The sequence below is a fragment of the Phoca vitulina genome, unplaced genomic scaffold (assembly GCF_004348235.1).
Source record: "Phoca vitulina isolate PV1807 unplaced genomic scaffold, GSC_HSeal_1.0 scaffold72, whole genome shotgun sequence".
In the NCBI taxonomy this organism is placed as follows: Eukaryota; Metazoa; Chordata; class Mammalia; order Carnivora; family Phocidae; genus Phoca; species Phoca vitulina.
This window is the reverse complement of record NW_022589775.1, coordinates 4,249,258-4,276,310: the sequence shown is the minus strand read 5'-3', so window position 1 is coordinate 4,276,310 and position 27,053 is coordinate 4,249,258. Positions and strand designations below refer to the sequence as shown.

At 35.7% G+C, this 27,053-nt stretch overlaps 1 protein-coding gene across 2 annotated transcripts in view; it reads left to right on the top strand.

Annotated features, from left to right (window-relative positions):
• Positions 1-294: 294 nt before the first annotated feature.
• The window catches only part of LTN1 (listerin E3 ubiquitin protein ligase 1), a 66,027-nt gene continuing 39,268 nt past the window's right edge, over positions 295-27,053 (top strand). Inside the window, exons 1-17 of one of the 2 annotated variants that reach the window (XM_032393274.1) lie at positions 295-453; positions 5,994-6,197; positions 6,701-6,799; positions 7,296-7,526; positions 9,375-9,427; positions 10,131-10,311; positions 14,468-14,641; positions 15,215-15,405; positions 16,133-16,268; positions 17,375-18,184; positions 18,584-18,625; positions 21,139-21,328; positions 21,790-22,029; positions 22,846-22,999; positions 23,791-23,935; positions 24,428-24,614; positions 26,136-26,295. In XM_032393274.1, the coding sequence (XP_032249165.1) occupies positions 412-453; positions 5,994-6,197; positions 6,701-6,799; positions 7,296-7,526; positions 9,375-9,427; positions 10,131-10,311; positions 14,468-14,641; positions 15,215-15,405; positions 16,133-16,268; positions 17,375-18,184; positions 18,584-18,625; positions 21,139-21,328; positions 21,790-22,029; positions 22,846-22,999; positions 23,791-23,935; positions 24,428-24,614; positions 26,136-26,295 (3,239 nt within the window). In that variant the 5' untranslated portion in view covers positions 295-411. The remainder of the gene's footprint in view (positions 454-5,993; positions 6,198-6,700; positions 6,800-7,295; positions 7,527-9,374; positions 9,428-10,130; positions 10,312-14,467; positions 14,642-15,214; positions 15,406-16,132; positions 16,269-17,374; positions 18,185-18,583; positions 18,626-21,138; positions 21,329-21,789; positions 22,030-22,845; positions 23,000-23,790; positions 23,936-24,427; positions 24,615-26,135; positions 26,296-27,053) is intronic. The other variant, XM_032393275.1, reaches the window with a different exon arrangement.

The window sequence follows — 27,053 nt, the reverse complement described above, 5'->3', positions numbered from 1 at the left end:
TTTTCACAGCCACTATCATGTAATTCTTCTGCTACCTTTATGTGAAAATGCCCTTATTACGGATCATCCCAATTGCCTACCCGCTAAGAGGGGAACAAATCCCGCTCCCAGAAAGCGGGAAAAAGACAGGATTTGAAGTCTCGGGTCTCATGCTTGGCCTCTTATTGGGCATGGATGACGTCACTCAGACAGGCGGGGCTCTAGTTGTGACGTTTCCGGCGGTGGATGGTGAAGGACGCGGCGGGAGGCGGGAGCGGAAGTGGGGGGGCAGGAGGGCCGGGTGGGTGGCGGAAGGGGAGGGCCGGGAAAGTCGCTCTAGTCGGCCCTTTTCCGGCGCGAGGAGCCGGAAGTTGTGGCCCGGCCGTGTCAACTAGGGGGCTGCGGGCTGAGAGTGCGGCTGAGACCGCGACCATGGGCGGGAAGAACAAGCAGCGGACCAAGGGGAACCTGAGGGTGAGTGTGGAGGGGACTCGGCCGGCCGGGGAGTCCTCATCTCGCAGCGGCTGGTTCTACCACGCGCGCGTCCGGAGGGCGTGTGGAGCGCGGCTGTAGGGAGGCGTGTGTTTGCGTGTCGAGTGTGACCTCTCTGTTGTGTGTGCGTCCCCCCGAACCGGGTGGGTTGTCTCTGAGCAGATTGGGGATTTGTGAGAGAAAAGATGTTCCATGCCAGAGCTGTCTCCACCCGAGCACACCTCCTACAATTTCCATTAAGGAATGGTTCAGTAACCGTTTCACCTGGAAGGTTACCTCGCCGGGCTAGCGGGGGTGGGGGTGTGTGGTACTAGGAACAAGGGAATTGGGTAGAAAGCATTTAAAGTGAGCCTGGTGTGCAGGGCATCTCGGCTCATGTCGCTCTTTTGCTCAAAAACCTGCTGGGGCTCCCCAGATTCCTCGGGGTAAAGGCCAAATCCCTTACGATGGTATACATGGTATGTGGTCAGCCTCTGGCCCCTTCCTTTCTCTGGCACCATCTTCAGCTTCCTCCTCGCTCGCTCCATCCAGCCACACTGACCTCCTCACCGAGCCTTGACCTTGCCTGGAAGGCTCCCTAAGGCTCTTCTTTTAGGCGGCTACAAATTTGCTTGAGACACCCCAGTGAGGTCTGTCATGATCGCCCTATTTTGAATTGTAGCCTCCCACTCCCTGTGCTCCTTTCCTGCTTTATTTTACTCCTGTGCCCTTAGGACTTCTCACATACTATGTAATTTACTGTCTTTCTTCATTTACTGTCTTGCTTCATTGGGATGTATTATGAAGGCAGGTGTTTTTATGAAGGCTGTTGTCCTAGGAGCCTAGAACAAGGACTAGTATATAGTAGAAGCTCACTAAATATTTTTTTAAAAGATTTTATTTATTTATTTATTTATTTATTTATTTGCGAGAGAGGGTGGGGGCACAAGCAGGGGGAGCAGCAGAGGGAGAGGGAGAAGCAGGCTCACCACTGGGCAGGGAGCCCACCACTGGGGGCTCCATCCGGGACCCTGGGATCATGACCTGAGCGGGAGGCAGATGCTTAACGACTAAGCCACCCAGGTGCCCCTAAATACTTGTTTAAAGAAGACCCGAAAGTGGATTAAACTTATCATTAGGGATGTTATAATGATATATTTTTATGGTATTAGGCTTGTTATGGCACAGTCCAATATTATGAGAGTGCATTTTTCCTGCTTCTGATCAAATTCTAGTGATATCAGTACATTTTCTTAGATCTCTCACTTGATCTGTTTTTGGCAGATAGTAGCAACTGTAATAATAGTAACTTGCCTTGTGTTGGTACTGTGTTAAGCACTTTACTTGCATTCTCATTTAATTTTAATTTTTTATTTGGACAGTTTTTTTTTATTTTTTAAAATATTCCAAACAGGATAAGTTGCAAAAATATTAGACTGACAAGCCGTATGTTTTTTACCTAGATTCATCAATTGTTAATATTTGGTCACATTTGTTTTCTTTCTCTAAATATATGTATTTTGCTGAACCATATGAGAATTAGTTGCATATATCATGACACTTAACTCCTGAGTACTTCAACATGTATATTCGAAACAAATGCCATTCTTCTTCATAACCGTGAACAGTTACAACATGCAGAAAATTTAACTTCAGTATACTACTACTGTCTAATAATAGATAACATTGTATTCAGATTTCTATATAGATGTCAATAATGATCTCTATAACTTGTTTTTAGATACAGCATTTTTAAAAACATCTAAGATACAATCAAGGAGTGATTCCATTCATTTAACCATTTAGCTCTAGGTAGTTTTCCTTTGGGGTTTTTTTCTTTTCTTTTTCTTTTGAGGGCAGTTCTTTTATGACAGGGACAATTTAGAAAAGTCTAGGGCAGTTGTTTTGCTTAATTTAGAATTGTCCAATTGTTCCTTATGGTGAGATTCAGGTTAAACAGTTTTTGATAGGAATGCTTCATAGATGTTGTACCATCATCAGTGCCTCAGGGTGCACGTGTTTGTCCCACTATTGGTGTTATTTAATCACTTGGTTAAGGTGATGTCCATTGTAAAGGTATCTTTTTCTGTTGGCTATTAACAAATAATATGGGGAGTGGTATTTTGAGACTGGGAATAATCTGTTTTCTCACAAACTTTCACCTAATGGTTTTAGCATCCTTTGATGATTCTTGCTGGAATCAATTTTAATGGTTTAAAAATTTACATTTAATTTTGACAACCCAAGTAATGGCTTAGTAACTTACTATTTTCTCATTTTAAAGATGATGGTACTGAGGCTTAGAGAAAGGGGAAGTTGCATAGTTGAGATTTGAACTTAAGAATGGCATTCTAGGGGCGCCTGGGTGGCTCAGTCGTTAAGCGTCTGCCTTCGGCTCAGGTCATGATCCCAGGGTCCTGGGATCGAGTCCCACATTGGGCTCCCTGCTCAGCGGGAAGCCTGCTTCTCCCTCTCCCACTCCCCCTGCTTGTGTTCCTACTCTCGCTATCTCTGTCTCTGTCAAATAAATAAGTAAAATCTTAAAAAAAGAAAAACCTATTTAAAAAAAAAAGAATGGCATTCTTTCGTCCAACAGACTTTGAGTACTGAATGTCATGTACTCAAAGATCATAGACAGATGTTTCTTGTTCTTGAACTATTAATTTAATGATAAACATATAAGTAAGCAAATGATTATAATATATTAAAGAATTATGATATGGGTATGAGTAGAAAGAAAATGGGAGAACAGAAAAAGAATGATAATTGACCTGAGGGAGGCAAGCATTGAAAACAAGAGTGTGTTTTGAAGGATGAGTAGGAGTTTGTCAGGCAATGAAAAGGAAGAAGAGGTTTTCAGGTGGAGAGAAAAGATTACACAAAGATCAGATTGTGAAAGGCATAGCATATTCAGAGAACTGTGACTTCACTTTGGGACTGGAACATAAGTGGTGGTAGCAAAATTGGGAGAGGAGAGGAGGAACTGTGACAAGGGAAGAATAGAGTGTAAGGAGATAAGCCTGGGAAAAGCTAAGGCCAGATGGGGAAAGACCTTGTAAGTCTTCCTGAGTTTGGCCTTTAAACTGTGTACTCAGGATTGCCACCTCTACTACTTCTAGAAGACAGGCACAAAAGAATGAAGTAGGTGTAGTGTAAGAAAATTATTTTTCAGAAATAGAATCAAGGTTCTTATTTTTGAACTGTGGGTATAAGCATTTAACACGCAGTAGAGGAAGTAACAAGAAACAGTAACTATATTTTAAACTCAAAGTAGACATTGAATAAAAGATACAATTAGTATATTTTTGAAGTAATTTGTTACTTTAAAACTGGAAGTTGGAAATCTGATACCTTTTATTCTGTATGTAGTTATCACTATCAGCTTGGATATTTCCGGTCAGTTCAGAGTTCAGCCTTGAATTCTTTGGCTTTTTTTTTTTTTTTTTAGATTTATTTATTTATTTGACAGAGAGAGAGAGAGAGAGACCACAAGCAGGTAGAGTAGCAGGTAGAGAAGCAGGCTCCCTGATGAGCAAGGAGCCCGATGTGGGGCTCCATCCAGGCCCCTGGGATCATGACCTGAGCCGAAGGCAGTTGCTTAACTGACTGAGCCACCCAGGCACCCCCTTTTGTTTTTTTAAATTACACTCCATGCCCAGCATGGAGCACAATGTGGGGCTTGAACTCACGACCCTGAGATCAAGACCTGAGCTGAGATCAAGAGTGGGATGCTTGACCGACTGAGCCACCCAGGCACCCCTTGACTCTTTTAGCTTTTAGCATTAATTTTTATATGATTTCATTATTCTGTTTTATAATAAAACTGTTTGTAAGTGATGTTATAGATAAAATTCTGATGTCCTAATATTATCATATTTAGTTTTCAGAATTGTATTATAATTCACTAATTTCCATTGTAGCTGTTTATCCATGTACCAGTATTGAGAAAGGTGAATTGAATAATGTTAGTTCATTTTAAGACAGTTCTAAAATAAAGAACCTTTTTTGAAATCAGTCTTAAATGCTACTGTTTTGAAAAAAAAAAAAAAAAAGTAATTCAGGTTATCATTTTCATTTCTGGTCACTCATTTCAGTTTAGAAAGTAGTCCAGATTATTTCCTGACAAATGAGTTTCCCAAACACGATTTTGCTAGGTATGAGCAAATCAAATCATACATTTGGGTAGCCCTTTCAACCATTCTTAGAAAGAAGTCAGAAACAGATGAATTTATTTATTTATTTATTTATTTATTTATTTATTTATTTATTTATAAAGGAACAGGTGAATTTAAATGGATTCTAATGTCATCCTGGACATTGAACTGAGGCATTTTCTTTTTTTTAAAGATTTTACTTAAAATCTTAAATAAAGAGAGTGCACGTGAGCAGGGGGACGGATGGGGGAGAGAGAGAGAGAATCTCAAGCAGACTCAGCGCTGAGCATGGAGTCCAGCACAGGGCTCAGTCACACAACCCTGAGATCATGAGCTGAGCCAAAACCAGCAGTTGGAGGCTTAACGGACTGAGCTACCCAGGCATCCCAGAGGTATTTTTCTATTAGATGACAATGAATATGTTACATTCTTTCAACAGTTTAAATATTTTTTTTTTTGTCACAACCAATCCCCTTAACTTTTTGCATTAAGAAGCTACTATATTGAGTATCCATCTAACAAACTACTGACTATGGTTCAAAGGAGTGTATCTTATACCCTGACCATTGTATTGATTTTATGTCCATAGTAATGTAATTTGTATCCATTATAGCTCAAAGAAGTTAGGGTAACTTTGGGTATGTAGAAATGAGTGTGTCTGCCCTCAAGGAACTCCTAATCTTAGAAAGAGCTATCATTAGACTTGTCCCATGGTGGTTGTTGAGTGGATGAATGAAAAGATGTAATTCAAGTGTGAATTTAATTTTATATCATTACATAGTACACATATGTGTGTATATATACTCTTTATACTAATTTGGAAATTAAAATTTTTATAAAATAGTACTTATTCTTAACCATATGTGATGCATTCTGAGTTTTAAAGTTTTATTCTATTTTTTTGAAATGCTGTCATGACCCATTAAGTTGGTAATCATGAGCCACTAATAATTGTATCCAATTTAACCAACATTGTTCTGATGTTTAGCAGACCAGGAAATAGCACTAGGATCACTATTGATAGGTTCTTGGTGATGGGAACATTGCAGTAGATGAAATCTTAGGCTAGGAAATAAAAAGTTCTCAAATAAGAGTGCCTGGGTGGCTCAGTCAGTTAAGCATCTGCCTTTGGCTGGGGTCATGATCCCAGGGTCCTGGGATCAAGTCCTGTGTCAGGCTCCCTGCTCAGCGGGGAGTCTGCTTCTCCCTCTCCCTCTGCCTCTCCTTCTGCTTGTGCTCTCACTCTCTGAAATAAATAAAATCTTTAAAAAAAAACAGTTATCAAATAAAAGCTTGTTCCTCTCTGAGAATTGTCAAGGACAAGAACTCAAAGTTAAATTTTGAACACTTCCTGGACTCTGACTTTTTTTCTCTCAACTTTCTTATCAGCCTTCAAACAGTGGCCGAGCTGCAGAACTGCTTGCCAAAGAACAGGGAACGGTGCCTGGATTTATTGGTTTTGGAACATCTCAGAGTGACCTAGGCTATGTTCCTGCTATTCAAGGAGCTGAAGAGATTGACAGTCTTGTAGATTCTGATTTCCGAATGGTGCTGCGGAAACTTTCTAAGAAAGATGTCACGACAAAATTAAAAGCAAGTTTTATGTTTTTCATAAAAATGATCGAGAAAATCCTTTTGTTAGAATAAAATGTCATTGGTATATTTTATGTAAAGAAAAATGAGCAATCGTTTATCACTAATAAGTTCTTTTACAATTGTACTTTTTTCTGACACATAGACTTAAGCTTAGTTTTTACCTTTTATTTTCTGGGCTATAAATTAGTTTGTTGTTCTGCACTTACTTGAACCACTTTGGAATTCTGGGTGTATGGTTTTTCCCATTAGAGAATGTAATTTTGACCCTATAGTATTAAATGGAGTTTTTGTTTGTATACATTTTATTAAAAAAAAAAATGAGAAGTTTCTATTATAGTATGTTGTGAAGGAACTCTTCAAATTAGTCCCATATGGCATAAACAGAAGCAGTGTATTCTCCCATTATATAAAATAGACTAAGCTTCTAGAACAGAATAAATATAATCAATAGATAATATTGTGGCTGTTGATCCTTAGTAATGTTGCTAATTTATTTTTAGGCTATGCAGGAATTTGGAACCATGTGTACAGAGAGAGACACAGAAATTGTAAAAGGAGTCCTTCCATACTGGCCAAGAATTTTCTGCAAAATTTCACTTGTAAGTATTAAAAAACTTATACTAGTTTTTTGTTGTCGTTGTTATACAGTTTTTGATTGAAGTCATGGGGACTGTTACATTTATATGATTCATTTTTGGTGAGGATTATAAAATGTTACGTTAGTATTATGCAGATTGGATCATGTTAGTTGTATAAAGTGTATTGGGAGTCTGTTTTCAGAAATTAGGTAATTACTAGAGAATTACCTAGATACTTTCTAGTCATAGTAAAATTTGACAGTTTAATTTCTTTGCATGTTTGCTGCAAAAGAGTGAGTGTGAATTTGAGTCTATCTTGAATAGTTTTTATCTCATTGCAAGAAGGGGCAAAGGAAAAATTAATGAAATTTCTCACAATTTTTAAACTTAATAATTTTAGTTTAGCTCTGCCTATAGGTGAATTCTTATTAATGGGTCATCATAGCATATCCAGAAATGTCTGTATTTGTATTTTTATGGGCTGGAGCTATTTTAAACCATGTTATATTTTTACTAGGATCATGATCGCCGGGTTCGAGAAGCCACACAGCAGGCTTTTGAAAAACTTATCCTTAAAGTGAAGAAACACTTGGCTCCTTATTTAAAAAGTTTAATGGGCTATTGGCTAATGGCTCAGTGTGATACTTACACACCAGCTGCATGTGCAGCAAAAGATGCCTTTGAAGCAGCTTTCCCTCCAAGCAAGCAACCTGAAGCCATAGCATTTTGTAAGGATGAAATTACAAGTGTAAGTTCTTGGAACTGTTCTCTATTTTTTTCCTCAAGTATTTAAGGGATATAAGGCATATTATAATGATAGCTCTTTTACCTGGCCTTGTGAAGGAATAAGTAAGTGGTGTTTAACAAAATTGACCATTTTTGATTTTTAACATAAGTAACATTTTGGATTGAATCTTTCTAAGTTATTTAAATTTTTCATCTTTAATTTATAAATATTGTAGTACCTAAAAGATTTGGGTTTATGCTTTATGTTACAAAATCTGAAGAAAGAATACATCTAAAAAATAAATCTAAGTTTATTTTCCCCATATTTCCATATCAGTACATGTATACAGATCTACTTCATTCTTTTTGTTGACTTTCTGATATGGATGTACAACAGTTTATTTAACTCCTTTTATATTAATAAACATTTGGGGTTTTCCCTCAGTTTTTTATTATAACAAATACTGCTTCAGTGAACATTCTTGAATAGATCTCTTCATACCCTGTGGAGTGATAGTAAAATTTATAGTAACCATATGTTGAGTCAGAGGATAAGAACATTTAAAATTTTTATAGATGGTGATAAATTGCCCTTCAGAAGTCTATATAAATAAGCTTACCTATCTGATCTTTCCACCTAATACCTCTCCTACACACACACGTGCCCCCATTTAAGTTCTTGGTTCTTCCATTCTTTATTTTTCAGGTTTACCAAGTTTGTTTTTCTAGGGATGGGGTTTGTAGCTTTAATCATATTCTCAAAGGGAGTTGTCTAACCCAAGAATCATTGGTTTATTTAACATATCAAGTATTAAGTGTTGTGAGAGTGAAGTGTGATGAGTTGGAACACTAGGAATTTTAGAAAATGGATTTTGAGATAACTAATTTGGCTATTCAGGTTTTCATTTGGTTGGTTTTTTGTTCTTGGCTTTGTTATGGATGGGTAACTGATCATTGAATATGTGGATTATTTCCTTCATTATTCTCCCTTTACTTGGTTATGTCACAGTTCTTACAGGTACTGAGTTTGAACTTTCCCAAGTTCAAAACCAATTTTGTAGAGAGGAGTTAGGCAAATGAAGACCAAAATGTCAGATTTATAGTTATTACATTATACTGTCTGTAAGAACATAGGCTCCAGGTCATACACACAGTGGGTTCTAGTCCCACTGTGCCATTAGTTTTGCATGTGACCTTGGGCAAGTTTCTGTGCCTCTATTTCTTCATCTATTAAAGTGGAAATTGTACTTTGAGTAGTTGTGAGGATTAATTTAGTCAATGGATGAAATGTATTCAAAGCAATACCTAGCATGTGGAAAAGCTAAGTAAATGTTACCTATTGTTATTGCCGATAAAAGGGGTCCTAGAACAGTGGGTTCCCTAGTCTGCACCCTGGAAGTAGGCAGACTTACCCACTTTGAACGGAACCTTAGACATTTCTCCATGATGAAGCAGAGCACAACATGTGGTCTCCTCTATGAGCTGGGAGGCGCTCAAAAAGAGGGGAGAGGAAAACAACCTAATTTCTCTTCCAAACTTACTCATCGGGAATTCTACTTCACTGCTGTGTACAAGAGGAATGGAGGAGCAAGAGACCAGGAGTATTTAAGGGGAAATTCCTCTTGACAGGTATTGGAGATGTTCAGAAGAAGTACCCTCTCCTTTTTACCCCAAAAGCAGTCAACCTTGGGGATTGATAGGGAAAGAAAAATAGGTAAAATTCAAATCTTTTAGTTTTGCTGCTTTATTTGCTACTTTTTTGGGGAAGGGGTAAAAACTTTTAGGTCAGATAAGGTTTATGTTCTAACTGTTCACCATTGACAGTTCAATAAAATCTCAAGGTTATGGAATTTCCCCACCCCCCCCATAGGTGCTGCAGGATCATCTTATAAAAGAAACACCTGATACACTCAGTGACCCACAGTAAGTTATGTTCTATCTATATAACTCATGTTAAGAATTTGTTTCGCTCATAGGTAATAAGACGATCATTTCAAGGTCACATTTTTTAAAAAGGGATTGTAAAAGTAGAGATGAAAATACTTAATATAATACTATATGCCAGGTGCTGTTTTAAGTGTTTTTACTTGCAAGTTGTCCTGCTGTTTAATTTGAATTATCTGGGAGTTACGTGTTTTGTTCTTTTACAAAGAAATATTTTTATGTTTTTCCCACATTTACCTTTTGATAGTCCTAGCAGGAATCATTTTAAGGTCTGGTTGAAATAGTGAAGAACTATGAATAGTTCTGTTGAAAGAGTAGTAAAATGTCACATTTACTTTTATGTACAAATAAAACTATGAGAAGTTCATAATGGAAAGTAATCTTAGATGCACTGATACCCATTTCCTAGAATCATCTTGCTACTGAGAGCAATATATTTGCACACTTTTTTCAAGTCACAGCTTTTCATCTACTTTCACCTTGTATTAGTTGAAAAATATGTGATTAAAATTCTGTGTATGTTCATATTTTAAGGGAGGAGGGTTGGCACAGGGAGGTAGAATGTAGAAATAAAGCAACTTCAGTAGATATTTAATGATAAAACATTTAAAATAGAAGTGCCAAATATGCAGTTTGGCTTATTTTCAATCCTTATGTATATTTATTTTCTTTTCACATCAAGAACGGTTGCAGAGGAAGAAAGAGAAGCTAAATTCTATCGGGTTGTAACTTGTTCCTTATTGGCCTTAAAAAAATTGCTTTGCCTCTTACCTGATAATGAGCTTGATTCTCTGGAGGAGAAATTTAAGTCTCTTTTATCACAGAATAAGTTTTGGAAATATGGAAAACACAGTATACCTCAGGTATCTTAATCTTTTATTGTAAACATTTCTGTGATTCCTTTTTTTCCACTCTGATATTGTTAGTTTATATTTTTGCTTTATGCTTATTATTTATGTTTAAAACTCAGTGAACACATCTTTGTGGTTGGACTGAATTCCTCTTTTACTTCAATGTTATTGTATTTTCACTTTTTTATTTAGTTATTTAGACCTCAAGTTCAGAGTTATATTACACTCCTCTGTTCATTGTGCTTTAAAATTGTTGCTTTGTGTGAGGCTCTTCTAACTTAATGCATTTTTTCTCTTTTGTCTCTGCTTCCCTTTTCATCCTCCACTTCTACCACCTAACCATTCTAAATGTGCTTAGTGTATGTCCTTTTGTATGTAAAGTTGATACTTGTTATTCATGGTAATTAGGTTATATGAAGAACCCGCAAACATTGAATTAGTGAATACTGAAGCATTGCTCCTAGGCAAATACAAGATTAGGTGTCTGCGAGTCTTTGGTCACAACATTTTTCTCGGTCAATATATAACCTTGTTTTATGTATGTTTGTTTAAAGACATCTTAATATATGCTGATTAAAAGAACAAAGCTGGAGGGTTTCCAAATTTATTACAATATTAATATTTGCTGATTCATTAACATTGAACTCCTGGACAATAGCACTAGAAGTCATGCCTGAATGAAGCTTATCTAATATGCATTTTCTCTGTTAGGCACATCATAGCCCTTTTGCATGTATTTTTAATTCAAATAAATGATATTATACTATATTTCGTTCCATTTATTTTTTACTTAGTACTTTTTAAGTACTGGGTGGCTCAGTTGGTTAAGCGTCTTAACTCTTGATTTTGGCTCAGGTCATGATCTCAAGGTTGTGAGATTGAGCCTTCATTGGGCTCCACTCTAAGCATGGAGCCTGCTTAAGATTCTCTCTCTCTGAAAAGAAAGAAATCAAAAGTACTAAAATACTTTAAATCTATCATGTTCTTATATGTATATTTGGTCCGTGCCTTCTAACTGCTCTGTAGTACTCAGAATTGCATTCCTTCCATTTTACCGTCCCCCCCCCCCCCCCCCCCTTTCTCCCCTCTTAGCCCCCCCCTTTCCCCCCACCCCCCCCCCCTCCCCAAAAGCCGGCAGCAAACATTTTTTTTCCATATCCCTTCAAACCTCCAAGAATTTCTTTTTTTTTTTTTTTTAAGATTTTGTTTATCTGACAGAGAGAGACACAGCGAGAGAGGAAACACAAGCAGGGGGAGTGGGAGAGGGAGAAGCAGGCCTCCCGTGGAGCAGGGAGCCCAATGTGGGACTCGATCCCAGGACCCTGGGATCATGATCCAAGCCCGAAGACAGACGCTCAACCACTGAGCACCGAGGTGCCCCTGCAAGGATTTCTTTTTATTTATTTGAGGGAAAGAGAGAGCATGGGTGGGGGAAGAGAGGGAGAGGGAGAAACAAATTCCCTGCTGAGTAGGGAGCCTGATATAGGGCTCAATCCCATGACCCCGGGATCATGACCTGAGCCGAAGGCAGAGTCGCCAGCTGAGCCACACAGGTGCCCCAAATTAGTTTTTTTCATAGAAGTATCCTGAAAGTTGAAAGACTGTCTTATCCTTACTCTGGCACCTTTGTCAAAATTCAGTTGACCATATATCTTGGATTTTAATTTTAGACTCATTATTCCATTTATTTATATGTTTATCCTTACACCAATACCACACTCTCTTGATTATTATTGTTTTGTAATAAATTTGGAAACCCTCCAGCTTTGTTCTTTTTAAAAAATTTTTAGGCTGTGTTAGGCCCTTTTCATCCTAAAATAGTATTTTATAATGTGTTTCATCCTGATCATGTTTATAATTTTTGGTGCTGTTGTGAAATGGGTTTTGTTTTTTGTTACATTTTTTATTACATTTTTTATTTTGTTTGTACTGATATAGGTATCCTATACTTTTGTATGTTAATTTATATTCAGCAACTCTCTCAAACTCTTGTTAGTTCTAATAGCCAGTGTTTAGATCTTTTTGAATATTTTTTATAGCCTGTTATTTTGTTATGATTATAGCTACTTATTTGGGTTACTTTCCAATTCTTTTTTTTCCTTGTCTCTTAGTATTAATTAGGTCCTGCAGTTGAGTAGAAGTGGTGATAGCTGGCATCCTTTTCTTGTTCCTGACTTTAATGAAATAGTTATAGACTCTTAATATTTTGAGTATGGGGGTGCCTGGGTGGCTCAGTCATTAAGCGTCTGCCTTCGGCACAGGTCATGATCCCAGAGTCCTGGGATCAAGCCCCACATGGGGCTCCCTGCTCTGTGGAAAGCCTGCTTCTCCCTCTCCCACTTCCTCTGCTTGTGTTCCCTTTCTCGCTGTCTCTCTCTCTCTGCCAAATAAATAAATAAAATCTTAAAAAAAAAAATTCCTTATTTAAAAAAAATATTTTGAGTATGATGCTTTCTCTAGATTTTATAAGGTTTAAAGTTTCCTTTTTATTCTTAATTTGCTGAGTATTTGTCATAAATTAATGATAAAATTTTCTTGATTGCTTTTTCTGATATGTTTAAATGATCATATAATTTTCCAGCCTAGCATTTAAGAGATAAACTTAGTCATGCTGTGTATTTATCTTTTTAAGTACACTGCTAAAATCGATTTGGTAATATTTTATATAAAATACGCAGAAATAAAGTACTTTGTGAGGTTTAATATATGTGTATATGTATTTTTTTATCCCAGAAAATATTATTATGATACTCTTTGAATCTTCATTTGGATTTACCTGCATATTTATTGCTTTGTTTGCTCTTTATTCCTTTTTTCATCCTTCCATCTGGGATCATCTGCTTTGTATGTCGAACATGTCCTTTGGATTTCTTTTTGTGTTGGTCTGCCAATGATGAAGTCTTTTTCTTTCCTCTATCAGAAGATATTTTTTTTCACTTTGATTCTTTTTTTTTTTTTTTTTTTAAGGTTTTATTTTTTCAAGTAATCTCTACACCCAATGTGGGGCTCAAAGCTACAATCCTGAGATCAAGAGTCTCATGCTCTACCGACTGAACCAGCTAGGCACCCCTTCATTCTCATTGACCTAAATTTTAACTGGGTACAGGATTAAATATTGGCAGTTGTTTTCTTGTTGATTATATTGTTCCTATTGAAGTTAGATGTCAGTCTTACTGTCCTTACTTTGAAGGTAGTTTGTCTTTTTCCTCTGGCCACTTTTAAGGTTTACTCTTTGTTTTGGTTTTTTTTTTTTTGTAGTTGCACCATTTTGTGTCTTGGTGTAGATTCCTTTTTATGTGTCCTGCTTGGGATTTGTTGGATTTCTTGAGTTTGTAGATTGGTGTATTTCATTGGCTCTACAGAATGCGTAGCTATTAACCTCTTCAGATATTTCCATTACTTCATTCTCTCCTCTTCCTTTGGGATTCTGATTAAATATATATTAAACCTTCTTTATCCTCTGTGTTTTATGTTGACCTTGGTGTTTTTCATCTTTTTTGTCTTCCCATGCTACTTGGTGGATAATTTCTTTTACTCTTTATTTCTCATGATCTTTTCTTAAACTGTGAATTGAGTTCTAATCTATCATGTATCTATTTTTCTTTCTGCCTGTTTATTTTTAGTTTAGGAATTGTGCTTCATTCTTTTTCACATCTGCTGTGCTTTTTCTGAGATCCTTTTCCTTTCAGATTTCTTTAAACTTTTGCTTCTTTAAATATAATAAGAATTGTTGATAAGGAATTTGTAACTGATAATTCTAAGATTTAAAGTCTCAGATCTCTGTGTCATCTTTTGTTTCTGCTGATAGTGGCTGATGGTTTCTTAGTTTTTGTTTGTTTGGTTGTATTTAACTTTGTGCAGCCTAGTAGCCTAGTGCATCAATAGGAATAATTTGAGGCCCCAACTGAAGGCCTCAGCCACTAGAGAGGATCTGGCTTCAGCCAAAGAAATAGAAAGTTGAATTCTTTGTGCCTTCACTTTTATGTGGTAATTCCTAATGTCCTTTCAGCCCACATACTCTACGGAAGATTTTAAAATGTTTTTTCTAGGCTTTTTAGTTTTATTAATGGGAGGGTTAGTATGAATAAACTATTAAGCTATTAAATAAAAATTTCATTGTAGCTCTACTAGGCTTTAATTTAATCCAGCTTTTCCTTTTTTGTTTTAGATCCGCTCAGCTTATTTTGAGTTAGTTTCTGCTTTGTGCCAACGTATTCCACAGTTGATGAAAGAGGAAGCATCCAAAGTGAGCCCATCTGTTCTACTTAGCATTGATGACAGTGACCCCATTGTGTGCCCAGCTCTCTGGGAAGCTGTACTGTATACACTTACAACTATTGAGGTGTGTAAGAGAGGTACATTCAGTACATCGGGGAATATTTGTCTTCTTAGTTTGTATTTTAGAAGCCTTAGATATGATGTGAGAGAGAGCCTATCAGATTATACTATCTAAAACTTACTGGAAAAAAATATTTTCTTAGAAATAAAATACTTAATCCAAAACTTGGTATAAATCTTAAACTGACTATAAAATGGCATAGAGTTTTTATTGTACTTTTAGTTTAGCCAGTATCAATTATTCTTTAAACCTTATGTGGTCCAGTGAAGTCAGTATATCTGAATCTTTTATTTAAGATTGAATATTGCTGTCCCTTTTACAAAGCAGCTTTTATAGAAGTCTTTTAAGTTAATTATTTCTGATCAATTATGTGTTAAGCATGTGGGGTGTATGATTACTATATGTAATAAATTTATTAAAGTTTCTGAGTTTTAGTTTAAATTTAGTTTTAGTGATGAGAGATTTTAACCTCTCTAGGTAGAATGCATGATTATTACTTTTGAGAGCTTATATGTCTCTTAATTGGGAAAAGTATTTTATGATCTCTAATTGTTATTATAATCTTTCCTTTGTTAGGACTGTTGGCTTCATGTAAATGCAAAAAAAAGTGTGTTTCCGAAGCTGTCAGCTGTGATCCGTGAAGGTGGTCGGGGTCTGGCTACTGTCATATATCCTTATCTTTTGCCATTTATCAGCAAACTCCCTCAGACCATTACAGATCCAAAGTTGGATTTCTTCAAAAATTTCCTCACCTCTGTAGTTGCAGGGTAAGGAGTTTAAATTTCTTGATCGCAAGAGATTTTTCTTGTTTGCATATATGGGTAGGATGACATACTCGTTATTGTCTGATTTAAATTTCTCCAAATTGTTTTGCTGTTCATTAAGCACTTTTAGAGTTTTCAGAGAATTACAATTGGAATCCTTTTCTTGGGTACTTTCAAGGGTTCAGTTGTAGTACACAATAGAAAGTGCAATGGATATGGTAAGGCCTTAGATGGAAGTAGACCATTTTTCAAATGTCATTTTTTGTTATGTTGATAAATACAGATGCCCAAATGGAAAAAATGAACCACTGAAGAGTTTGTAACTTCCATAAACTTAAATATGATAGCTGTTTTTAAAGTCATAATTAAAAAAAATCATTTCTTAGTGTAATTGTTGAACTTAAAAAAGATACTCAGTTTTATTAATGATTACAAAATTATTTTTTACTACATTATTATCTTTATTTAAGTCCTCTTTTTAAAATTTCAGATGGATTTGTTCCTGAATAGAAAATAGATATGTATTCTCTTTTGTTGACATATTTGAAAATATGCTTTTTTCACACTTTTTCAAGTTCCTATTGTTCTTAGTTTTTAGTTTCAGAATTTTACTGTAAAAAGTTCTCTTCTTTTGGTATGATGCCTTATCCATGTCTTTATTTAGGTGTTTCTGAGTTGCTTATTTTCTTTTTTGTGAAAGAATAAGCCATAGTTATTTATTATTTCTTAGGCTGTCAACAGAAAGAATAAAAACCAGCTTTTCAGAGTGCTCAGCAGTAATATCAGCTTTTTTTGAATGCTTACGTTTTATAATGCAACAAAACTTAGGTGAGGAAGAAATTGAAGAGATGCTCGTCAATGACCAGGTACTTATAATGTAAAAATCATCAGTGCCTTTGCACATTGACTATAAAGAATCAAGCCCATTGTATCTTGTTGCCATTTTTATTAATTAGCCTTCATATAGATTTCATTTTTTATTATTTACAAATTGAGTAATGTGTATTGCTGACCAACTAAATAAAAATTCTATATTGTTTGTTGCCAGAATAATACCGTAATTCTTGAGTACTAATTAGTCTCTGGATGTGCAAACCCTGTTTATTGTAGAGTTGTAACACAAAACATAATTTCAAAGTTGCTATTTGTGGTCTTTTATATTAAGTGTAAATTATGCAATAATTTGTTACTTCTAAAATATTTAACAACATTTATTCTTTTGTGAACAGTTGTGCTTGGCTTTTAGAGCCAGTGATGAGAGCAAGTTCTGGAATATGGTTCCTTATGTTAGGAAATTAATGAAATTATATAAGCGTAAATCCTGGTTGATGTCTCAGTTAACTTCTCTTTGTAATTTAAGAAATAGAGTTCTGAACTCTATGGGTCCTGTATGTCTTTCATATTGATTTAGAAAAAAGTAAAAAACTTGAGTAAGTTCAGAAAATGCAAAGAAAACTATATTATTTGTTAATGACCAATAATCATGATTAATTATATCATAAAAAGTAATTTAGGGGGAATGCAGCGAAATCGTTAACCTCTTTGTATGATATGAAAATGATCTTCAAGTTAACTCTTCAGAGTTTTGAGGGGGAAAAAAATCAATGTTTTTCAGTTATTAAATATGGAATTTTATAATGTTTTACAAATACCTTGTTTATTTCTTTTTTTTTTTTTTTTAAATTTTGAGAGAGAGCAAGCAAGCAAGTGGGAGGAGGGGCAGAGGGAGAGGTATAGAGAGAATCTTAAGCTGGCTCCATGCCCAGCTCGGAGCCTGACTCGGGGCTTGATCTCAAGACCTTGAGATTCTGACCTGTGCCGAAATCAAGAGTCGGGGGCTGCTTAAGGACTGAGCCACCCAGGCGCCCCCCCGCCCTTGTTTATTTCATTTTACTTATTTTTTTACAAATACCTTGTTTAAATTTTATTGCTCCTGAAAACTGAACTTTTCTATTTCTACCTTCTCTTTTAGTTGATTCCTTTTATTGATGCCGTTCTCAAAGACCCAAGATTGCAAGATGGGCAGCTGTTTAACCATTTAGCAGAAACTTTAAGTTCCTGGGAAACCAAAGCAAATGTGGAAAAAGATGATAAAACAGCTCACAGTTTGGACAAAGTGCTACTGAATTTTTGGGAAAGACTCTCCGAGATCTGTGTGGAGAAAATCAATGAGCCAGAAGCTGATGTGAAATCCATGTCAGGTGTATCTGACCTGCTACAGGTCCTGCAGAAGCCAAAGAGCTCACTGAAGTCAAATAAAAAAAAAGTTGGCAAGGTTAGATTTACTGATGAGCTACCAGAAGGTAATAAAGAGAATGAAAAATGTGTCTCCTCAGAAGGCGAGAACAGTGAAGGCTCTGAATTAATGACTGAACCTTCTCTCACTCATAATTGTTCAGACCTTATATTGCCGCTAAGGAAGAAACCTTTGGAAGACTTGGTCTGTAAACTAGCAGTGATGAGTTTTAATTATGTCAATGAGCAAAAGTCGGAGCAACATCTAAGGTTCCTTTCTACTCTGCTTAGCTCTTTCTCTTCAACCCGGGTATTTAAAATGCTGTTAGGTGATGAAAAATGGAGTGTTGTCAAAGCTAAACCTCTTGAAATAGCCAGACTTGCACAAAAAAATCCTGCAGTGCGGTTTTTATACCAGAAACTGATTGGTTGGCTAAACGAAGATCCAAGGAAGGAAGCTGGTTTCTTGGTGGACATTTTGTACAGTGCTCTCCATTGCTGTGACAATAATATGGAAAGAAAATATGTCTTGGATGATCTCATCGAGGTATTGTTGTTGTGTATCACTTTAAACTATAATGGTTTACATTGCCACACTAATTATTGACAAGTAGAATGAGACCTGCATGGAGGTTATTCTTGGGTGGTTTCTTGGCTGTGAATATCTGTTTAAAGAAGAGCAATATATTCTTTCCAATTTTAGTATATGTGCTGCCAAAGCGAGCGCAAGCAATATATTCTTGATTGTGATGGGGAGGTGTATGAGACTTATGGGTATGTGTTCAGTAAGAATGGTAAGATGACAAATGCTTGGTAATAAAAGGCAAAGTTTTTTAGTCTGTACTTTTTAAAGTTGGAGTAGCTAAAAAAGTTTTAGTTTTGTAGTGATTACATAGTGACTTCATTCCTTCTAGCAGATTATTTCTAACTCTTTTTCCTCTTTCAGGGGGATCTGAAATGGAATTCTATTCTTCAGGTCATTGAAAAGGTATCTTAGTGACTTTTTTTTTTCTTTTTCTCCTTTTTTGTATTTATGGGTATAGAAAAATTAAAACCAATCCTATTCACATGCAGGTATGTGGTCAGGTGTCTATGTTAGAGAACTTCCTTCTTATCGTAACTTTCTTCCCATAATTGAGAAAGCTTTTGTTGTTTGCCTTTCTTTAGTATTATTTTTCTGGTTAGGAATATCAGCAAAGAGGGACTAGGCTCTGGAAAATCCAGTGTTTCTCCCCTAGCAGATAACAAAGGGAGAGTTAAACATTTGATTACCTTTAAATTAAGACTATAGGTTTCTACCCTTATCCTAGTTACCTTTTCTTCTATAGAAATGATTGAGTGGTTTTAGCTTTGGCTAGAACACTTCAAGAAATTAAGTTTGTCCTACTCTGGAATACTATACAGGCAAATTAAGATCTTCCAGGCTTTGTCTGATTGCCACTTAACTAAATAAAATTAGTGATAGAAATAATGAAAAGAAATCAAGGAACCTAAGCAATTTAGAAGTTTTAAAAATGGCTTAAGTGTTTTATCCTAATAAAGATGTAAATGATGCAATACTTTTCAACCTTAGAAATGTTTAGACTAGTTACCTAAAATTTTTTTTATTTTAGCATTTTTTATTATTTTTAAATTTTACACAGATAACTTTTTAATTTACAAGGTTTTTTTTTCGTATCTTTATTTTAAATTATGGTAAAAGCCCCATAACAAAATTTGCCATCTTAACTATTTCTGAGTTTACAGTTCAGTAGTGTTAAGGATATTCATAGTATTGTGAACCAGTCTCCAGAATTTATCTTGGAAAACTGAAACTCTATGCCCATTAAATAGTAACTCCCTATTTCCCCTAATAGTTTCTTTTTACAGAATAAATACAGAATATTAATTTACTGTTTTTCAATGAGAAATATAATTTATCAACATTTCATTAGTTTATCCAGTACCTTCTCTTTCTATAGGCAGGGTACATGAAAAGCCAAATTATCAGAAAGCTACTTGGTAAGTCTAGAATCAGAGCAAAAGGAGTTAATAATTTGATAAGAGAAGACTAATACCCATTTTTAACTTAGGAATGTACTTGCCAGGTAGCTCAAATACTCATATCCATTTGGAAGACTATCCTCTTCCTGGGTAGAGTTTAGAAGTTATGGGTGTGTTTGCCTCTTATACTTCCATGACTAACTGGTCTTTTCACCCCCCCCTTAAAGCTGGTCAGGTTCTTTCTGTAGATTGGTTAAAACATTAAGTATTGTACTTCATGTCTTGCTAACTTGAGAGACATTTAGAAGTTTATTTCCTGGATTCTTTAAAATAGATCAGTTTTATTTAGTAAACTGTATTAGGAAAGCCAATATTATAGCTATATAGACTCTAGTTTTTCTTGTTTTTATGCAACTTTATACTTTATGATCAGAGTTATAAGGTCAGCTTCTTTAAAAACAAACCTGAATTTTGTAACCAGAAAAGGACTTTTGAGATTTTCTAGGTTAATCTTCATTTCTAAAATGAGCAAAGAGGCTCAGGTTGGTTAAGAGATTTGTCCAAGGTCATAAAGCCAGAATAGTGGTAAAGCTTGGGCTAAAATAAAAGTCCTGGTTACCTACAGTTTCTTAAATAAGAGGATAAACAGTTTTTTAGGCACCACCCAATCCGCACTTGGATTTTTTTTTTTTTCCAGATTGCTTTGAAATGAACCAAGTTGCAAATTCCTTTCTTGTCAGCCCTAAAGCAAAAGAAGCTCTGGAAACATGGATCAGCATGCTTTTGGGGGTGGATTTACAGTTTTTTTTTTCCTTGCTTCCCCACTCCATGAAAATAAACCAGTTGCTGTTAGATATCTGGCCTCAGTTACTGTTGCAGAGAATTAAGGGAAATAATAAGGCCCATTGTTCATATTGAAGCAACTTACAACTATTAAATAATGGTTGTTCTTTAATTTTAGTAAAATTAATGAACAAAAATTTAAAATATAGAGCATTTTAAAATCTGTCTTCAAAGTTCATCCATTCATTATTCACTGAACGTATCTGCAGTGTTGATAGCAAAGAAGTTTAAGACAGTCTCTGCTCTCAAGGAACTTACAATCCCATTGGAAACAAGACATACACAGATGAAACATTATAAATAATAATACAATCCAGTAAGTGCTTTAGAAATTCAGAGAAAAGCAATGATGAGTATGGACTGGAGTGGATGGGGAAGATTTCGTAAAGCAGGTGGGCTTTGTAACGATTCTGAGAGAATGGATGGGATTTTGATAAGTAAAGAAGAGGGGAACTATTTGTGGTTGGGAAGATAGCATGAGTAAAGCATGAAAGTGTACATAAGCAAGGCTTAGTGGGGAACAGGGACAATACCAGCCTTCTTAGAACTTGAGGAAGAGTGGGGGTAGTGTTGGGGCCATGATGATGAAGGGAGGTAATATGGTACAAGTAATATTTTAGGTAGATATACTTTTTGATCTTGCTTCTAATCTTTGCTTTGATTTTATGGTTTTAGGCATGTTCTAGTTCAGATAAACATGCTTTAGTAACTCCTTGGCTAAAAGGAGAAATCATTGGAGAGAAATTGGTAACCTTGGCAGATCATCTTTGTAATAAGGACTTGGAATCCTCAGTATCTTCTGAATCTTACTTCTCAGAAAGATGGGCTCTTCTAAGCTTGGTATTATCCCAACACATTAAAAATGGTAGGCAAAAATATGGCTTTTGTTTTTTAGTAGGAAATAAATCTTTTGCTTTTGGGGGGGATTCCATATTGCAAAGTTTGCATGTAATTGATTAAGAATAACAAGAGTTCATTCAGATATTTTAATCTTATAAGCACTCTAAATGTTTATTAATCTTTTTAGCATGACTTGGAAGACATTGTAATATTTTTAGTTTTATATTCTAAAGGGTTTTGAATAGCAAAGCTGTTCACTAATTTTATAGAGCATTGCTTTTTTTTTACTTTAAAATTGTTTTTTTACATTAGGGCTTTTATGTGTGAGAGATCAGATTGATTTATTGATATAATTTTCTTTTGTCTACTGCATTTTTTTTTAATACACAGAAAGATTTAAGTGGTTGTTAACCCAAAGTAAGGTAATAAAAAACACACTGTTAATATTTTTAAAATTTTTTGTCTCTGTGAACTTTTTTTCTCTAGATTACTTGATTGGAGAAGTATATGTTGAAAGAATTATTGTTAAACTTCATGAAACTTTATCCAAAGCAAAGGAATTGTCAGAAGCTGAAAATAACGACTCGTCAGTGTCTTTTATCTGTGATGTGGCCTATAACTATTTCAGCTCAGCAAAAGGATGTTTGCTAATGCCATCATCTGAAGACTTATTATTAACTCTCTTTCAGTTATGTGCTCAGAGCAAAGAAAAAACACATTTGCCAGGTAATAGCTTACTGCTCAAATGTTTTGTTGGGAATCTCCAGCTCTGACCTTCATAGTATAAGTGCCCAGGCTTTATTAATTGAATCATAATGTACTTGAAAGTTGAAGGCATTTTGAGTAAAGGGCTACAAATCTTAAACACTTTGAGCTTTAGAAACCAAGTTAAAGATGTCTGTAGACATTATGTCTAAATTCTTTCTTGATACCAAAGACACAGTTTTAGAAGGGGCCATGATAGATGAGTTGGAATCTTAACCCCTTCACTCAGTGGCTGTGGTTTGGCAAGTTGCTTAATTTCTTGATGCCTCAATATCTCCACATTCATTAACGGGGCGGGGGGGCGGGGTGGTGGTAATTAATATCTCCTTCTCTTCCTCACTGTTGGTATGTATCGAAATGAAATTGAGATTGCCTTTTTAAGGACTATATTGCCTTATGTATTAATCGAGACTTAATTATGAAAGGAATGTTAAAAAATACTAGTATTGATACCCTTCCTCTCTTTTATACTAACTTCTCTATTTGGAAAAGGTATAATATTTTTCACATCTCCAAAAGGACAGTGCTCTTATAAATAAGTTCAGAGCAGAAGAAAGCTAACTTTAAAAATCTTAACATGTTTGTATTTACATGGCATGAGCTAGCTTGTATTATTGCACATTTATGACCATTATTTTGTTTTGGCAAAATTTTATGTTCTCCTTTTTTAGCAGTATCTTAAAAATCTTAAGTCTACATTGAGTTATTTCAGACATTTTGTACTGATTATAGTTGCTTCATAGGGATTACAAATTACTGTTGACATCTTGATTTTAGACTTTCTTGTCTGTAAACTGAAAAATACTTGGCTCTGTGGTGTGAATTTATTGATCCACCAAACTGGCAATACATATAAACAGAGTACCTTCCTATGTTTGTCTGCTCTGTGGCTGAAGAACCAAGTTCAGTCTTCATCTTTGGATATCAAAAGGTAACATTTTTTATGCTCATTTGCTCTCTTTAATACCTGATCACTGTCTTTAAATAAGAGCCCATGATTAGTGTGAATGACTGTGAAAAATGATTTGTTATATAAGAAATCTATAGGACTTGAAGAGAAGATCCAGACAAAAAGATTTTTCCAAAAGGAATTTGTTTTAATGATCATTCATTTAAATTCCATTAAATGAAGAGTGATTTGTCTTAGCATATCTGCTGGACTCCTAATTTATGCTCAGTGATGTGATGGTGGTGCCATCCTGTGTCTTGTGGGCTGGTGTGGATTATAACCATGACCCCTCATGGCCACCACACATAGTGATTATTCTTCATTGTTTATTTTGGGGGCCAGGTAGCCACTGTTTAAAGGTGTTGAATTGCAAATATATTTCACACCTCATGCCTAAATCCATATGTAAAAGTGAAAACCAAGAGAATGCATCCAGAGGCTGTTAGGGTTGGGTCATATATTTTGCTGAACGTCATGGTTTTTTTCATACAATAAGGTAGCTGTATTTCAGAAATATCTGATCTGAAATAGGTCAAGTTCCATTCATTCTGAGATAGAAGCAGCACTCAATTTCAGATCATAAATGTTGGATTAAATCCACAATTTGGCTGTGTGTATTTTGGATATAGGGTAGAGGAGTTGCTTAGCTTCATTTTTACTAGTCTTTTTGTTCAGGTAAACTGTTAACCTGCCACAGGGTATTTAATGTGTACCAGGGTGTTAAGTTAGTCACAGCATAACTGTAACAGTTACATTGTTTGCATTATTTTCAGTCTTCAACTCCTCTTGTCTGCTGTTGATGACTTGCTAAATATGCTTCTAGAAAGTGAAGATACTAATCTTCTGGGAGTGTATATTGGAAGTGTAATGCCAAGCAACAGTGAATGGGAAAAGATGAGACAGTCTCTTCCTATGCAGGTATGTTTGAGATTGGACAGTGCTTATCTTATTCTGAACTTTGGACTTTGTGCAAGCTTAAACATTTTTATTTTATTCTGGGGAAGAAAAAAGTAAACAAAATGACTATCTTCTGTTTTTTTTCTGGGGAGAAAAAAGGTAAATGAAATGAGTATATTGCTTTGCCTTTACGTCTCTGAATGCTCATATATTGTATGTTTGTTGTTTGTAAGACAGTGGCAGTTGCCATGGTACAAGGTGAATTAGACCTAGTTTTGTCCTGAAGGAGTCTTAAATACACATGTTGATAATTTCTTAAAGTAAAACCCAAACTTCTAGGCTTCTGTGATTTTACTAATAAACTAGTAATAACTTCATTTTTGAAGTTATTCTAATAACATTTTGAAGATACTCTAATAATTTCATTTTTGTACCCTGTCTTAACTGCATAGGTAGTAAATAATTTAGAATATCTAATGATTTTGTATATAATTTCATGTATTCTTTTTACAGTGGTTGCATAGACCTCTTTTAGAAGGAAGATTGAGTTTGAATTATGAGTGTTTCAAAACAGATTTTAAAGAACAAGATACAAAGAAACTTCCCAGCCATTTGTGTACTTCAGCATTATTGAGCAAAATGATATTAGTTGCACTGAAAAAGGAAATAGTCCTAGAAAATAATGAGCTTGAGAAAATAAGTAAGTATATATGAGCATTCAGATATAATAGAAATGTTTTGAAATAATTTTGAAAGAATTTTGATTAACCTGCAATTTAGATAAGAATCTTCCATTCCTATTAGCTGTTTTAGTGATGAGAAACTTGAGGTTACTTGAGTGGTGAATGGTAAATTGCAAATTGGATGGAAACATACTGAAATCTTGCTATAATCTTATTAGCAATAGAGCAGAATTTGGTATAAGATCAGTTACTTAAGCTGGCAAGACATTGATACAGGTAGATCCTATGGCATATATCCTTAAAGAAAATGGTTAAGTGAGTCTAACATTTCATCAAGGATCCTGAATTTTCAGTTTTTGAACCACTATACCTTTGTGTTCATAGGGATGTATGTATACACATACACACACACACGCACACACTTTTTTTCTTGGCAAGTAGAGGTTCAAACAAAAAATTCCCCCATTCCAGGAAATGGTGTAGAATTGTAGGAAGCAGAGTGACCTATACAAAATGGTATTAAAGGTACAGAGGATTTGCATAATTTCTCTGTCAGTCAGTTTGTAAGCCTTCAGCTGTAGCATAGTTAGTAGCAGAAGAGAACATATGCCCTGGGGAGGAAAGCTGGAACCCCTCTTCTGACTAGCAGCTCCACAGGCAGTTAAGGGCAAAGAGATCAGTCTGCAGTTTACATTGCCCATAGAGTGAATCTGTCCAAAAACAAAACTGGAAATTGGAGTAATGATCTTTGTAATATTTGTTTTTGTTAATTGTGTTACTAATTACAAACTGACAACATTATGTATTTAATCTTCTTATCAACCCTATCAGATATTATTGTTGTTTTCCTCACCTTGTTGTTTTCTTATCTTGACTTGATTAGAGTTACTTAGCTTGGAAGGGATAGGATTAGATTTTGAACCAGGTCTCAGGTCTTCTGACTCCAAAATCCATACATGGCTTTATAAGAGAGTGTTGTGACTAATTATGTATTAAAATCTACTATGATGTGCTAGGTTTTGTGATAGTACTGGTCATTGAATTCTCACAGCACTCTCTGAGGCAGATTTTCGTACTCTAATTGATAACTGTATGTACAGCTCATTTGAATCCAGACCAGTCTGTCACCGAGGTCCACGCCCTGTTTACTATATCATGGTATTTCCCATTCCTTAACATTGGCTTGAACTTCTCATTTCAGGTGTTGGGTCCATTAGTGGTTTGTCCTGTAAGTAACTTGTTACCACTTGAGGCAAAAATAGTAGGAAGATTCTTCCGGTATTTCTGGTAACTTAGGCTAGTTGCATTCTTAACTAATCAGAAAAGGAACCAAGTAAGATTTGGGAGAAGAGACTCATTTTGTATCGAATGTTTTCAGGTTTCATTATCATGGAACATCTCAAAGCAGATTTGAAAATCAGTTCATAGATACTTTGAGACTGGTGGGCATAGCAGTATTAGAAAATGGGACACAGAAGTGAAAGTGATAGAAGGCCTCTTCACAGAATACACTTGATGATGTGTCGTCCATTCTATAGTTGCAGAACTGCTCTATTCACTGCAGTGGTATGAGGAATTAGACAATCCACCTATTTTCCTAACTGGATTTTGTGAAATGCTTCAAAAGATGAATATTACGTATGATAACTTATGTGGACTTGGTAATACTTCTGGTCTTTTACAGCTGTTATTTAACAGGTAAGAATCCCTTTCAACATCCATTTTTATATGATTATTTTACTCATTTTTGGCTTTGTTTCTGTAAAATGTAAGCTCACATTGTACTAATCTTTCAGTCAGAGGATTGGTCTAAATTAAACCCAATTCTTTTTCTTTTTTTTTAATATGTATTATTTGAGACAGAGTGAGAAAGCACAAGCAGGGGGAGGGGCAGAGGGAGAGGGAGAAGCAGACTCCCCACTGAGCGGAGAGCCTGACTCCGGGATGGGTCCCAGGATCCCGGGATCATGACCAGAGCCCAACGAAGGCAAGTTCTTCACCGACTGAGCCACCTAGGTGCCCCTAAATTAAACCCAATTCTTAATGATAAATACTTTGTGGATTCTAAGTACTCAATTTACTCATCTGGGGAGATATTTGAACTTTGCTTACGTTCTTAAATCCATAAATACATTCAAGAATGGGACAGATGACAATGAAAGAAATAGAAACCTTATAGAAGTTGTTTTGTCATCTGTGATCCATCCTTCCACTACTCTCAAATCTAAGCTTTTACTTTGCATGTTGTTACAGATGTGTCTTAACAATATAACCACAGGGGCGCCTGGGTGGCTTAGTTGGTTAAGCATCTGCCTTTGGCTCAGGTCATGATCGCAGGGTCCTGGGATGGAGCCCCGCATCAGGCTTCCTGCTCAGTGGGGAGTCTGCTTCTCCCCCTCCTTCCTGCTCGTGCTCTCACTATCTCTGTCTCTCTCAAATAAATAAATAAAATATTT